General features: G+C 41.7%; 1 protein-coding gene across 1 annotated transcript in view; it reads right to left on the reverse strand.

Annotated features, from left to right (window-relative positions):
- Positions 1-353: 353 nt before the first annotated feature.
- Positions 354-15,116, reverse strand: part of rab23 (RAB23, member RAS oncogene family) — a 99,306-nt gene continuing 84,543 nt past the window's right edge. Inside the window, exons 3-7 of the mRNA XM_041188485.1 lie at positions 13,784-13,869; positions 12,759-12,915; positions 9,102-9,184; positions 5,734-5,826; positions 354-1,428 (exon numbers count right to left, since the gene is read on the reverse strand). Of these exons, the coding sequence (XP_041044419.1) occupies positions 1,289-1,428; positions 5,734-5,826; positions 9,102-9,184; positions 12,759-12,915; positions 13,784-13,869 (559 nt within the window). The 3' untranslated portion in view covers positions 354-1,288. The remainder of the gene's footprint in view (positions 1,429-5,733; positions 5,827-9,101; positions 9,185-12,758; positions 12,916-13,783; positions 13,870-15,116) is intronic.

Below are 15,116 nucleotides of genomic sequence, written 5' to 3' on the forward strand. Positions count from 1 at the left end.
CCTTGCAGCAATATAGTGTCATCCATTAACTGGGTGCTATTACTTGGTTACTACAGGCAGCTGCAAACTGAACACAACAGAAACCCTGGACTTGGGGGTGGGGGGGTGGGGGGGGAAGTATAGCAACTTTTAATCTGCATAATTTAAAAATAAAAATCATGCAGTCAGTAATGTGCGATCTCTAGACACACAGTACCGTATAAAAACTAGTGTTAACAGGTAAAGCAACTTTAGACATGGGCCCCTGCTTAGGCTCTTCTTACCATGTCATTTAGAATCCTGGTGTGGAATTTCTTATTTACTCACTAGAAACAATGAAAGACAAAGGCAATAATTGCAGTACTGAATTGGCACTCATGCAAGTCTCTTGTTCTGAATAATAAGGCTTAAGAAGAAAAATCTTACATGCAAACAATCGACACACATGATTACACATTCTTAATAGAAAAATGTCTTAAGTGTACAAACAGCAAATTTATGTCTACAAACATTAAAATATCAAATGCCGATTTTTTTAAACACCTATCTAAACAGTACAATCAACTCAAACCATCTGAATATGAAAAAATACTACTCCTAGTAGCAAAATATCTCGCTTCAACTGCGTCCAACACTGAAATATTGCACAAGTCATTAGTGTTAGTTCCATCAATTAACAATCACAAATGTAAAGCACAAATGGCAATGTTTTCATTACATCTGTTCAAATGACAACATAATTTCATAATTACAATGCTTACTTTTTTTTAAAAAAAAGGGTTTTTAGTAGATTCCCTAAAGTAAAGTATTTTAAGCTCAGTCTGGTGATTCTTGGTCCTGGTAACTGGGCTACTCTCTCACTTGAAGAAAGTGCTTTCAAGGATTAATCACACTGCATTCATTACTGCTTTCCTTTCAGATAATGCCATAGATCTGGCCGAATGCAGAAACGCTGCACAACTTGAGCACATTGATTTTCGGAATAAAGCAGGTGACTAACCTGTAAACAAACCTAATATCTCTGAACCAATCCACACAAAGCTGTAGCAAATCGGATGTGCCAGTGATCGCGTGTTCCGTTTACAGCCAGGCATGGCTCCTCTTTTACACTAACACAACCTTCAGCCGAATTTGGACCGAGTGATTTGTTTTCCGAAGCCTCTGCACTAACCGAACCGTGGATAGTCAAGTACTGCAGTGTCCACAATTATAACCTACTGCTGAAGTGTCAAATATCTAAATTAAAGACCCTTACTGATCTGAACAGTTGCACAGACAGTACACATTGACATGGTGCTGCAATGGAAGGCTAGAGTTTTCCACAGCGGCCCCCTAAGCTTCTGCTTTTCTTGGTCCTCTGCTTGTTTGGCCGAAGGCTGATAACTGCTCCACCGTTTATCAAGCTGGAATTCTGGCCAGAGTGACTGCCGCCAGCTGTGTTAAATACTCCTGGGAGAAGAGAATAATTTCAATGATTTAATGTGAAACACTTTAATTCCAGTTAGTGCTAACAGTTCTTAATGACTGCCTTTGTCTCATGCCTATTCTAAAATTATACATACACAGACTTGCACTAAGGTTTAATTTTGGCTGCAACTTCATATGTATTTTTAAAAATAACTTGTGCAACTTACCCATCAACACAATTAATCTTTCGTCAGCTTCCCTATGGAGACTGGATGGAGTTTCCTCAAACAATAACTTAAAACCGGCAGCGTAAATCCAACACTTTCAATGTCCCTCACCCCGATTAAATGAAACAACTCTGGCTTGGCAGTTCTGAGATGCTGTGCACTGTCCCTGCCCCTGCAGCTAGTTTCAGAGAGTTTCTGCAACAGCAGCTTCAACACGTGCGACAGGAAACAAGTAACGCTGGTTTGGACAAAACAAAAACAGAAATACCTGGAAAAACTCAGCAGGTCTGACAGCATTGACGGAGAAGAACAAAGTTGACGTTTCAAGCCCTCATGACCCTTCAACAGAACTAAGTAAAATTAAGAGAGGGGTGAAATATAAGCTGGTTTAAGGTGGGGGGAGAGAAGTGAGGGGGGGTGGTTGTAGGGACAAGCAAGCAGTGATAGGAGCAGATAATCAAAAGATGTCACAGACAAAAGAACAAAGAGGTGTTGAAGGTGGTGATATTATCTAAAAGAATGTGCTAATTAAGAATGGCTGGCAGGACACGCAAGATACTGATAGCTCTAGTGGGGGTGGGGTGAAATAAGACTAAAAGGACATAAAAGGTATAGATTTAAAAATAATGGAAATAGGTGGGAAAAGAAAAATCTATATAAATTATTGGAAAAAACAAAAGGGAGGGGGTAGAAACGGAAAGGGGGTGGGGATGGGGGAGGGAGTTCAATATCTAAAGTTGTTAAACTCAATATTCAGTCCGGAAGGCTGTAAAGTGCCTAGTCGGAAGATGAGGTGCTGTTCCTCCAGTTTACGTTGAGCTTCACTGGAACAATGCAGCAAGCCAAGGCCAGACATGTGGGCAAGAGAGCAGGGTGGAGTGTTAAAATGGCAAGCGACAGGGAGGTCTGGGTCATTCTTGTGGACAGACTGAAGATGTTCTGCAAAGTGGTCGTCCAGTCTGCGTTTGGTCTCTCCAATGTAGAGGAGACCGCATCGGGAGCAACGAATGCAGTAGACTAAGTTGGGGGAAATGCAAGTGAAATGCTGTTTCACTTGAAAGGAGTGTTTGGGCCCTTGTACGGTGAGGAGAGAGGAAGTGAAGGGGCAGGTGTTGCATATTTTGCGTAAGCATGGGCGGTGCCGTAGGTGGGGGTTGAGGAGTAGGGGGTGATGGAGGAGTGGACCAGGGTGTCACGGAGGGAATGATCCATACGGAATGCCGCTGGGGGGGGGGGGGGGCTGAAGGGAAGATGTGTTTGGTGATGGCATCATGCTGGAGTTGGCGGAAATGGCGGAGGATGATCCTTTGAATGCGGAGGCTGGTGGGGTGATAAGTGAGGACAAGGGGGACCCTATCATGATTCTGGGAGGGAGGAGAAGGCGTGAGGGCAGATGTGTGGGAGATGGGCCGGACACGGTTAAGGGTCCTGTCAACGACCGTGGGTGGAAATCCTCAGTTAAGGAAGGAGGAGGACATGTCAGAAGAACTGTTTTTGAAGGTAGCATCATCAGAACAGATGCGACGGAGGTGAAGGAACTGAGAGAATGGGATGGAGCCTTACAGGAAGTGGGGTATGAGGAGCTGTAGTTGAGGTAGCTGTGGGAGTCGGTAGGCTTGTAATGGATATTGGTGGCTTGCTGCATTGTTCCAGTGAAGCACCTCATCTTCCGACTAGGCACTTTCTGGACTGAATATTGAGTTCAACAACTTTAGATATTGAACTTCCTCCCCCATCCCCACCCTCTTTCCATTTCTTCCCCCCCTTTTGTTTTTTACAATAATTTAGATTTTTCTTTTCCCACCCATTTCCATTATTTTTAAATCTATACCTTTTATGGCCTTTTAGTCTTAGTTCACCACACCCCCACTAGAGCTATCTGTACCTTGCATGCCCAGCCATCCATTCTTAATTAGCACATTCATTTAGATAATATCACCACCTTCAACACCTCTTTGTTCTTTTGTCTATGACATCTTTTGATTATCTGCTCCTATCACTGCTTGCTTGTCCCTACAACCACCCCCCCCCCCACCTTAAACCAGCTTATATTTCACCCCTCTCCTATTTTTACTTAGTTCTGTTGAAGGGTCATGAGGACTCAAAATGTCAACGTTGTTCTTCTCCGCCGATGCTGCCAGACCTGCTGAGTTTTTCCAGGTATTTCTGTTTTTGTTTTGGATTTCCAGCATTTGCAGTTTTTTGTTTTTATCACTGGTTTGGACAAGCTGTGGAACCAGCCCTAGACCATCTGCTTCCAGCAGCTACCTGATAAATTTTACATCAACCAAACATGATTACTTCTGCTGCCATGAGATCCATCACTTTACCAGGGTCTCGATGGGTAGCACTCTTGCCTCCGGGTCAGGTGGTCATGGATTCAGCCTCCACTTGAGAGGCTGACACTTCAGTGCAGTAGAGAGGCCAGAAGTGTCACCTTTCAGATGAGGCATTAAACCAATGTTTCCATTGGTACACAGCCACATAGCTATCTTCAACACACCATGCGGTGTGATAAACAGGCTGCACGCTGACAAACATTAGAGGGAACATTGCCTTCCCGCCCTCTCAGATAGATGTAAAAGATTCCAGGGCACTTTCTTCTTTCTTTCTTGTAGTGACTAAAAATCCACTACAAATCAACCCAATTACAGCAGAGCTTCAGCATTGGGTATCCCTCAGCCTCTTCTCAGTACCGTTTGTCTCTGTGCAAAGGAAATCTCTGCAGCTTCTGGGACTGGGGCCTTGGCTATCCTTTCTCCCAGGGGAGTATGGATAGAGGGACAAAACTGATCCTCTGACAATCCAGAAGAGATTTACCAGAAAATACTAGGGATGAGGGACTTCAGTTACATGGAGGAACTGAGGTAGTTGTGGTTGCTCTCCTTAGAGCAGAGATTTGATGGAGGTGTTCAAAAATGACGAGGAGTTTTGAGAAGAAGAAACTGCTTCAGTGACAGAAGGCTCGATAACCAAAGGGGCCAAATTTAGGGTAATTGGCAGAAGAACCAGAGGTGTCATGAGGAACTTTTTAAAAAAAAAACAGCAAGTTATGATGATCTGGATGCACAACTTGTAAGGCCAGTGGAAGCAAATTCCACAGTGACTTTCAAAAGGGAATTGTAAAAATACTTGAACAGGAGAAATTTGTATTTCTTGTCTACCAAAAGTTAGAAATCTTTGCGATAATGTCAAATTGGAGAATTTGGCTGTAAGGAGAAGAGGATCGGTATTGTGTCAGCTGTGGCTCAGCTGGTGGCACTCCCATCTCTGAGTTAGAAGGTTATGGGTCCCACTCCAGTGACTTGAGCACAAAAATCTAGTCTCTCAGTACAGCACAGAGTGCTGCAACGTTGGAAGGGTAATTTTTTGGACGAGACACTAAACTGAGGCCCTGGCTGCAGTCTCAGGTGGGTGTAAAGAGACCCCATGGCATCATTTTAAAAGACAGTGTCTTGACCAATATTTATCCCCAAATCAACAAAACAGATTATCTGTTCTGTATTGCATTGCTGTTTGTGGGATCTTGCTGTCACATTTCTTACAATCACAACAGTGACTACATTTCAAAAGCACTTCATTGGCTGTAAAGTGCTTTGGGACACTAAGATCCTTAAAGGTATTAAATATATGTAAATCTTCCTTCCTATCGCTTGAGGTAAACCTAGTGAACAACCAAGCCACTAACTGAAGAGGTGTGGATTGTACCAGGGCAACAGTATAGATGAGCAACTGAGGGGTTTGAAGGGGTTAAGGGGAAAGAGAGACACAAGCAAGTTATTGAATAGACCAACATCTGCAATTGTGTTGTGGTGCAGAGGAGACTGAGGGAGAAGAAACTGCAGGTTAGCTATTTGCTGGGGTGCAGTCTTCAACACAAGAGCTTCTCACAAGAAATTGGCTTGTTTTGCGCAGGACCCTTATAATCAACAGCAAGAGCAGACTTTCATCCCTCAATTTGAAGTTCCACATGTCAGGTTTTCATCTCACCTACAGCATCTGGTCTCAGAAAGTTCCCTTTCCAACACTCAAATTCTGACACCTCAGATGTACATGGCACCCAAGGCCATGGAAATCACAACTCTGAGGTATTTTTATGCGTTAATGAGACACAAAGTACCTATGCGATTGCTTGTCGTGAGGGCTTGATCCTTTTCTTCAGTGGTGTGCTGTTTCAGTCGCTGAAGGTACTTATCGGCCAGATACTTGAAGACTGTGGAGACAAAATAACTCGAATTTAGATCTTCCCACCATCGTGTACATTTTCTAAAATCATTATTGGATATACTGGATCTGGTGTGATGGTGAAAGCCCTTCAACTAGAGATATTGAAACAATGGTTTGTTTCAACACAAACTGCTAAAATGTAATTAATTTCAAGAATAAATTAATTCAATATATTTCAATACATTCAAAGAACAAAATAAAAGTATTCCTCACACAATATGAAACATAGCCATTCTCACAATGAATTGCAACAAAACATCTCTGTGTGATAAACACACCGAAAGCAATGGGGATACTGAGTACTCAAGAGGTACCACCGCTCAATGTAACATCTCCAACACCGCTAGCCTGGTGCTCTTACTGGATATGACACACAGCTGATCAATGGGTTGGGATTTTGGGAATGGACTTGGATGACAAAAATTAGGAACCGGATAAAAGTATTCAGTCGCCACCACTAGGTACTGACCGCCACAGCTCCCCAATCCTTATTCAACTAAGGAGCAGAATTACCACCCTTAGTAATCCCTTTTCTCCGATCTTCCAGGTGATTCATCGTCTCTACTGATCTAGTTGTTGGGACCTACATCACAGTCATCCAAAACAGCCAAATCTTCCCTCATGAAAGCTTCAATAAATCCCCAAAAACAGCCAGTAAAAGTGCTACAACACCACACTGTCCACCCAAATCAAAACTGGAAGGACCATTTTAAATACTGTGAGTTACAAAGGAAGAAATGTATAGTTTAGTGAGCAACAAGCAGGGAGAGTGGGACTATTTGAAAAGCTTTTATACAGAGGTGGCACAGGCACAATGGGCCAAATGGCCTCCTCCTGCGCTGTATGATTTTGCGCCATTGCAAACACTTCTTAAGCAAAAAGCAGAATGACGAAGCTCCCAAAAGCAATTTTGGTCAAGATGGAAACATTTCTGGAAATGAAGACCATTATTAAATAAACATAGGCCCAGATCTTCCAGTCTGCAGATTGTCGGAAACGAGAGTACACAACAGGACCCCATGGAATCACAATGCACCTGGCTTCCTTGGAAATTGCCTGGGAAGTCTGAACTTCCAATGGGCAATTCCCCTGCTCCCTAGGGACCGCCATAAACATCTCTGACTCTGAGATAGAGTCAGAGACTTCAGACAGTTCCAATTTACTTACCCAAATAGTTACTCAGGAACTGTTAGGCAGAAAAATCCTAGTCTAATTCCTGGCTAATTACAGAATTGACCCCCCAATCACTCCCACTGACCCTTGACTACCCCCGACCCGACTATCCCTCCCAACCACCCATCCTAAATATCCTGCCTCACCCACAACCCAACTCAGCCACCTCTCCTCACCACACTAACGACCTGACCGCCCTGACCTACCAGCCCACCCACCCTATCCAACTACAACCTTACCCACATGCCATCCTATCTACTTACCTTACCCAAATACCCACTCTACTACCCTGCCCATTCACTCAGTCATTCAAACATTTATAAACATTTGCACTGGATACTTAAAGACACATTACAGTAGCTATGGTTCAAAAAGGGGCCATGGTTTGTCTTCTCCCTGATGCTCCAGTGCTGTAATGAAGCTCTTTGTGGGACTATACACACTGCATTTCTGAAGAAACTGGGCTTGGAAGACCTAGCCAGAAATGCGGAACAGAGTCGAGGCACAGAAAAGGAAGAGTGTAGTGGTAATCTGACAGTGACTGCCACTTCATGAAAGATTCGAGCCATAGATTTTATAGCTAAATACTGTATGGGTTTCAACTCTAATGGTATCTTGGAAATATCAACTGTGCTTTGCACAGAATAAGATACAAACATGTATTGCCTTGTTACATTAAAAAAACCTACCACTGACTTGCTCTATGGAGGTAAGGTGAGAAGTTGGCTTAATGTCTTGAACTTTAATTGTTGTTAATCACCTTCTGCAGGAGATTAATCAAATTTGGGAGGTTCAATCAAACTAATAAATTCGATAGGAAACAGCAGGACAGGTGAGCTAAATAGTTTTGTCATGAACATGGTAAAGATAGACTTTGTTTTCTTTGCTTTAAAAATATACATGTTGCACATACAACCTTAACTACTGGTTTTAAGCAAGCTTCCATAGATGGCATTATTGTGCTTGCATTTTTTGACCGAAGAAATGCACCCTCTAACTGGCATTTCAGCTTAAGGTTAAAACAAGTATCATATTATAATTATACACAAAATTCTGACAAATGTATCCAAACACCATAAGCTATCAGCATTTAAACAGTTATTAAAGCCTTCTTACAAGAACAAATATTCCTGACATGCAGATAAATAAGGGTTTGTTTTAAAAGAAAAATCAAGTACATAAGATATGACTATGACCGCTGGGATAGGTGAACCTTCTAATTGCAGAGCTACGCACAGACATAAACTGGAACCAACATGATAAAGGATCTTTCTGCTCTGTCTAGACATCTGAAAAAACAATTACCGTTGCCATCCTTTGGGACCTCAGTGAAATTATGGGTAGTTTTGTGCGGCAGACTCAAACACATTCTGAGCAGTTTCAAACTACCCACTTTATTGTGGTTGGGATGTTTACAGCCAGAAACTGGAGGATGTCATCTCACCAACTCAGGCTGGATTGAAAGTGTCAAGTTCTGGGTGACAGTACACAAACACATTGCTCAATTCACAAAATTCAGGGGAGAATATTAATAGTTTTTGGAGAGTCCACTACAGCAATCAACAATAACTGGGATTTATATAGCACCTTTAACCTGGTAAAACATTCCAAGGCACTTCACAGGGGTGTTTGCGGACTGAAATTTGATGTCAAGCCAGTTAAGGTGATACTAGCACAGTTTGGTAAAAGAAGGTTTTAAAACACTTCCTTAAAGGAGGAAAGAGATTTTAAGGAGAATTAGGAATTCCAGTGCTTAAGGGCCTAAATTGAAGGCATGGTCACCAATGGAGGGATCAAAAGCAATTTGGATTGCATAAGGAAGCCAAAAATGGAGGAAGAGAGTTTTCAGAGGGCTTTAGGACTGAAAGAGGTTACAGGAAAAGGAAAAGCAAGGCCATGAAAGGATGTGAACACTAGGATCAAAATGGAGACTAGACTCTTTGGTTATTTTTATGATATAATCTATAATCAATGTAAGCAAATTGTTGTAAGCTCCAATATGAACAAGACTAAATTTTCAATCGATAAATAAATATTACTGATAAAATAACTGACAAAATACAAGGGAGATTCGCTAGGTGCACTCACCTTCATTGACATTTAGATCCTCCTTCACAGAAGCCCGATAAAACCTAAGTTTCAGCTTTTTAGCTAGTGCCTCTGCCTCTTCACTGCATTTCAAAACCAAAGAAAACATAAAAATTAGCACCCCATTTTTAAAGATGCACTTTAGCAGCTTATAGAGTATAAGTTACTACTGTTCCTACATAGATGTATATCGATTTACACTAGTTCTGTAAATTTATTAGTCCTCAAAAGCAAGGTGCCTTTTATCTCTGCAATAATTGTTGCTTTCGCACTGCTAAGATTGCTGATTTTAACAAGCACTTCTTCACACAACGGGTAGTGGAAAGCAGGAACGTCCCAAGAAGCTATTGAGGCTCGGGATCAGTTGAAAATTTCAAAAAAGAGATTGATAGATTTTTGTTAGTCAAGGACATTAAGAGTTACAGATACAGTTAACACAAAGGACGGCCATGTTCTAAACTGAATGGCAGAACAAGTTCAAGGGGCCTGCTAATGCTCGTATGTTGGTGGCTTGTTGTTGCTTGCTATCCCCACATTGCACCTTTGGTTTATCCTGTAAAGGACATATTCTGTCCATATTGTTAACGTTATGAAAATTATACTTACTTTGCTGAGAGTGGAGGTCAGGAACTTCAACTCCCAATGGGCCTTGGAGTATTTGCGCACGCGCACACCGGGAGCAGGCTACACATGCACGGTTCTGCAGTTTTTACGTACTTTCGGCCCAGCACGCCTGTGCAAGAATAAAACAAAAACCAACACAATAGCCCAGGTCAGGTGACTGGGGGCAGAGCACCATGGAAGACTAGTGTCCCAGGCAGGGGATGGGGAGAGGTCCCAAAAGAAGAGTCCCAGAGAGGGGACAGGTCTCAGTTCAGCTCAAAGAGAGCAGCAGAGAAACAGGTTCCAAACTGGAAAAGGACTGGGTGGAGCAGACTTTAAGTGAAGAGGGCTCAGAAGAAGTCTTGAAGATCCAAGAAGGCAGACAAAGGTTGGTGACTCCATACTGTGGGCCATTGGGGCAAAGGCATCCCTTTGGAGCTGTAGTGTTCTGCTTAGCACAGCAAAAGATCTGAAGTTGTGCTTGTGGGTTGGTGCTCAAATGCAGACTTGGGAATCCAGGGTAACAGAACCTTGGGAGACGAGATTGAAACCCTGTGAAGTGGGCTGTTGTTGATGTTGTCCAAGTTGGAGTGACTTTTGGAGAAAATTCCAAGGTTAGATCTTTGAAGGTGAAGACTGGAACCCCTCATGAGAGGGACAGAGCTTCAGTGAGATTAGTTGACACTCAGTGTTACTGATGTCTGGCTGTGCTGCTGAGAAATCCGTGGACTGTGTTTTGGTCGTGTTTGGCATTTATTATGTTCGACCACAGTTTGCCTGTTAATTCACATGCACCTCATATGAACCCTAAATGTTAGAGTACAGATATTGTAAATTATTTTTATCTTTCTGACTACATAAGTTTATTTTTGTTTGTTCAAAACCCATGGAGTCTTGTGGCTTTATTCACTGAGCAAGTGTCTTGAAGTGTCTTGTCCACTTTAAACAAAACATTTCCAAAACAGCTCCTCTGACATGTCTTCCTTCTTCCTTAACCGAGGTTTTCCACCCAAGGTGGTTGACAGGGCCCTCAACCGTGTTCGGCCCATCTCCCACGCATCTGCCCGCACACCCTCCTCTCCCTCCCAGAACCATGATAGGGTCCCCCATGTCCTCACTTATCACCCCACCAGCCTCTGCATTCAAAGGATCATCCTCCGCCAACTCCAGCATGATGCCACCACCAAACACATCTTCCCTTCACCCCGCACTTCGGCAGTGAAGTTCAACGCAAACTGGAGGAACAGCACCTCATCTTCCAAGTAGGCACTTTGCAGCCTTCCGGACTTAACATTGAGCTCAACAACTTCAGATCATGAACTCTCTTCTCCATCCCCACTCCCTTTCCGATCCCCCTTTTTCCAATAATTTATATTTTCTAAATTTTTTTAAATATATATTTTTCTTTTCCCACCTATTTCTATTATTTTTAAATGTATTTCCATTCATTGTTTTATCTCCACCTTTTAGCCCATTTTGATCCCTTCTCCCCACCCCACCCCCACTAGGGCTGTCACTTGCTTGTCCTGCTTTCTATCCTTAATGTAACCATTAGCACATTCCATAGCTAATATCACCACCATCAACACCCCTTTGTCCTTTTGTCTATGACATCTTTGGCAATCTCTTCTTTGCCTCCACCTATCACTGGCCCTCTATCCAGCTCTACCTGTCCCACCCCCCTCAACCAGCTTATATTTCATCTCATTTCTATTTTTCCTTAGTTCTGATGAAGAGTCATATGGACTCGAAACGCTAACTGTCTTCCTCTTCGCAGATGCTGTCAGACCTCCTGAGTTTTTCCAGCTATTTTTATTTTTGTTTCAGATTGCCAGCATCCGCAATATTTTGCTTTTACCATTAGTCCCTAACCGGATAATAACAACAACTTGTGGGTCTCGGCTAGGATCACAACGTTAATAAAGATGATTTTTTAAAAAAAATCTGCAAATCTTCATCTTTACCATCTTAAGTTCTTTCTTCCTATTCTCCTGTTGGTTGGTGTTGTTGGTTCTTTTCAATAGGATCCTATGGCCTTTCACAATGTAGCGAAACAGCAATGGCTAACAGATAGTTAGATTGAATGTCAGTTAAACTCTCATGTCTCTTCCTTTAAGAGTATTTAGGAAAATGAACAAGACCAAGAATGGAATTGGGTCAAGCAGTGATACCTCTTCCACAAAAGCAAAATGTAACTTTATTTGGCCCATGTACCAAATCGCTTAAAAGAACACTTTCAACTGCTTGCTGGCTCCAAAATACACCCCATAACAAAAGTAACTTCTTACAACTCAGGATCACGACTCCCACCTCCTGCTATTATAATCTTTCCAGTTTTACAACTGTAAGCAAATTTGTCACACCAACTTCAACCTCCTTACCTGCATCAGTGAAGTTGTACAGAGGGTCTGTTTAAAGCTGCACTTAGATTTTTAATTGCAGAAGTGCTAAACAAAACCATCACAGTTTAGGAAGCCCAGCTAATATGTCAACAATATTCTACCAGTGGATAGGAATCCTCTCAATCTATGCGCAAATGATTCATTTTGTTATTGTCTGCAGCTCCACAGTATTCTATTTTTCCATTCACCTTTCAAAGGTCTTGCTCTTTCTCTCCCCCACACCACTGGCCTCAAGTTTCAATCCCTCCAGAAATACCCTCATTGCATTTTATATCCGAGATTTTGGTGCTTCTCTAAATTCTGGCCTCTTGCGCTCTGAAAATTTTCTTCACTCTACCATTTGTGGCTGTGCCTTCAGCTACCTAGGCTCCAAGTTCTGGGATTCCCTCTTTAAATCTCTCTGCCTCTCTCTCCTCCTTTAAGGTTCACCTTAAAACCTCTCTCTTTGGCCCAGCTTTTGGTCACCTGTCCCAATATATGTTATGTTGCTCGGTGCCAAATTTTACTTAATAATGCTCAGTAAAATACCTTGGAACATTTTATGATGTTAAAACTGCAAGTAAATTCAAATTGTTGTTGTCTCTCTTTTGAGTGAATAAAGCATTATTTACGAATCAGTCAACCTGAGTTGAATATAACAATATCCACATACTTTTTAAGTACAGTTTCATCCAGGAGGTCAATTTTGTTCTGTACCAGGACTGTAGGGATATTTCCGACTTCAGCCTCAACCTTCTCTTTCCAGCTTGGGATAGCCTCAAAGGACTCTCTGTCAGTCGTGGAGAACACCAGCACGCATGCCTGAGCACCTGTGATAAAGCACCAAAACAATCAAATTAGAATTGCAACTGACCTTTTCTTTGATGAATATTGTAACATATAGCTACAGCAATTTGAATTCTGTCCCATTGAAAATGATCAGTGATCTAACTTTGCACCAGACTACTTTAACGACTAGCTGGAACTGGGGCACTGCATTACCAAAGCAGCCAGCACTTTGGGGCAGAATAAGAATAATGCTAGGAGAAAGCACACAGACTGTTCCAGATACCTTCAAGGAATTCTCTACACAGCAATACAGGAAATATCCATGCTGAACGAGAAGCAACACCAACCTTTTCCTGGTAAATCCTGCACCACTCTAGTGCGACATTCTAGAGCACAAATTATGGCTCAGTAATGTGGTTTACACAGCGTTTCATCAAAGCAGAGAAAACTCATGGGACTAGTACAAGTCAACAAAGTGACATTTGTTTCAATATCAGGGATCAGAGATAGTAGAATTAACACATCCATTTGCTGAAATAAGTAGCTTTCAGAGATTGATGCTATATTTAAAACAATTTTTCCAGCTTTTGGTGCTTTTTGACACTTGTTATTTAATCCACCCAGTATAATTACTGTGCAACAGATCAATTCTTAGGATCCACTAACAGAAGATGTATTGTCGATTTGTCTGTACCAATTGCGTACAATATGCTATTCATTCTATAAAAGGCCAAATTATGAAATGTCCTTTTTATGTGAAAGGGTAAAAAAAAAGTTCCTTTTCTAAATAATTATTTTCATCTGGATTCTGTGACAAGTTTAAATATCTGAGTCAGAGAACAAACTAGAGGAAAATTCCAATTGGCATCCTCTTATGGATGTATCCTATTAACACTTAACTAGACTCACCCCGATAGTAGGCTTTCGTTATAGCATCAAACTCCTCTTGGCCTGCCGTATCCCATAACATTAATCTGACATCCTCATCATTAACTCTGAAAGATAAATGTGACACTTGAGATCAAATCATTTGTCTTGGAAACTCCTAAATTAGTTTGTGACTGCTGTTCATGCAGAACACTTAATGGAGTGTTTATTTAGTCTAACCATGCTCAATTACAGACAGCTCAGCTTGGCCTAAATAGCCAAGTGGTTATGGTACTGGGTTTGTAACCCTGAGATCAAGAGTTCAAATCTCACAATGGCAAACTGTGAAACATGTAACTTCATCTGAAACAGATGGAAACAGGTTTGTACTCGAAAGAGTATCAGGAGTTCAAATCTCACAATGGCAAACTATGAAACAATGTAACTTCATCTGAATAGGAACAGATGGAAACATGTTTGTACTCAAAAGAGTTACAAATGAAAGACAAGTTGACATCAGTGATGCCTATTTCTAAGGGAAGGGTGAAGTTGTCTTCATCCTCAAGAGGAATCAAGAGTTCAGATCTCACAATGGCAAACTATGAAACAATGTAACTTCATCTGAATAGGAACAGATGGAAACGTGTTTGTACTCGAAAGAGTTACAGACAGCTCACCACATCCAATCAGCCCTGGTCTCACAACGACAGCTGCTCAGCATCAACAAGAACAATCACATCACATGCTCAGACTGGTATTTTATAACTGCCTTCTATCGTTTGCTGCATTATTATACGTCAATTCGCTTGCTTGTTACAGTGGTTACTTTCAAAAGATAACAGATTGAGAACTCTTGTGCTTAATCAAGCTCAAAGTAATTACCAATAAGTGGAACATTTCTCCTTAATTAGTAACTGATGCCTTATTATAGAGTTATTTATGAAATGCAATTTGTTCCCTTCAACCATTTTATTGCATCTCTTCTAAAGATTGTTCTGCGCAATTGTTCCTTTGCTCAGAGGGCAGGTAAAAATAAACTCTGCCAAATGCTGGCAGATGTACAAGAGCAACACAAATGAACACTCCTTCAACTGCCCCTCTAGCAATTCAGGTGAGGGATCCTCGTCTCCAAATCGTAACTTGTTGAAACACAACATGTAACATCACCGTTATTACCTCATGAATATTTTACTACTCATCAACTTGTCTCAGTTACTCTTGACTTTGAACCATAAGGTTGTGGGTTGAGGCCTACCCAGGGCTTAAGCATCTCATTTAGTCCAAGGTAACACTGAGGGAGTGCAGCACTGTCAAGGTGCCATCTTTCAGATCAGGTATTAAACAAAGTGAGGCCCAAGTCAAATTTAAAAATTGT

This window comes from Carcharodon carcharias, chromosome 5 (assembly GCF_017639515.1).
Source record: "Carcharodon carcharias isolate sCarCar2 chromosome 5, sCarCar2.pri, whole genome shotgun sequence".
In the NCBI taxonomy this organism is placed as follows: Eukaryota; Metazoa; Chordata; class Chondrichthyes; order Lamniformes; family Lamnidae; genus Carcharodon; species Carcharodon carcharias.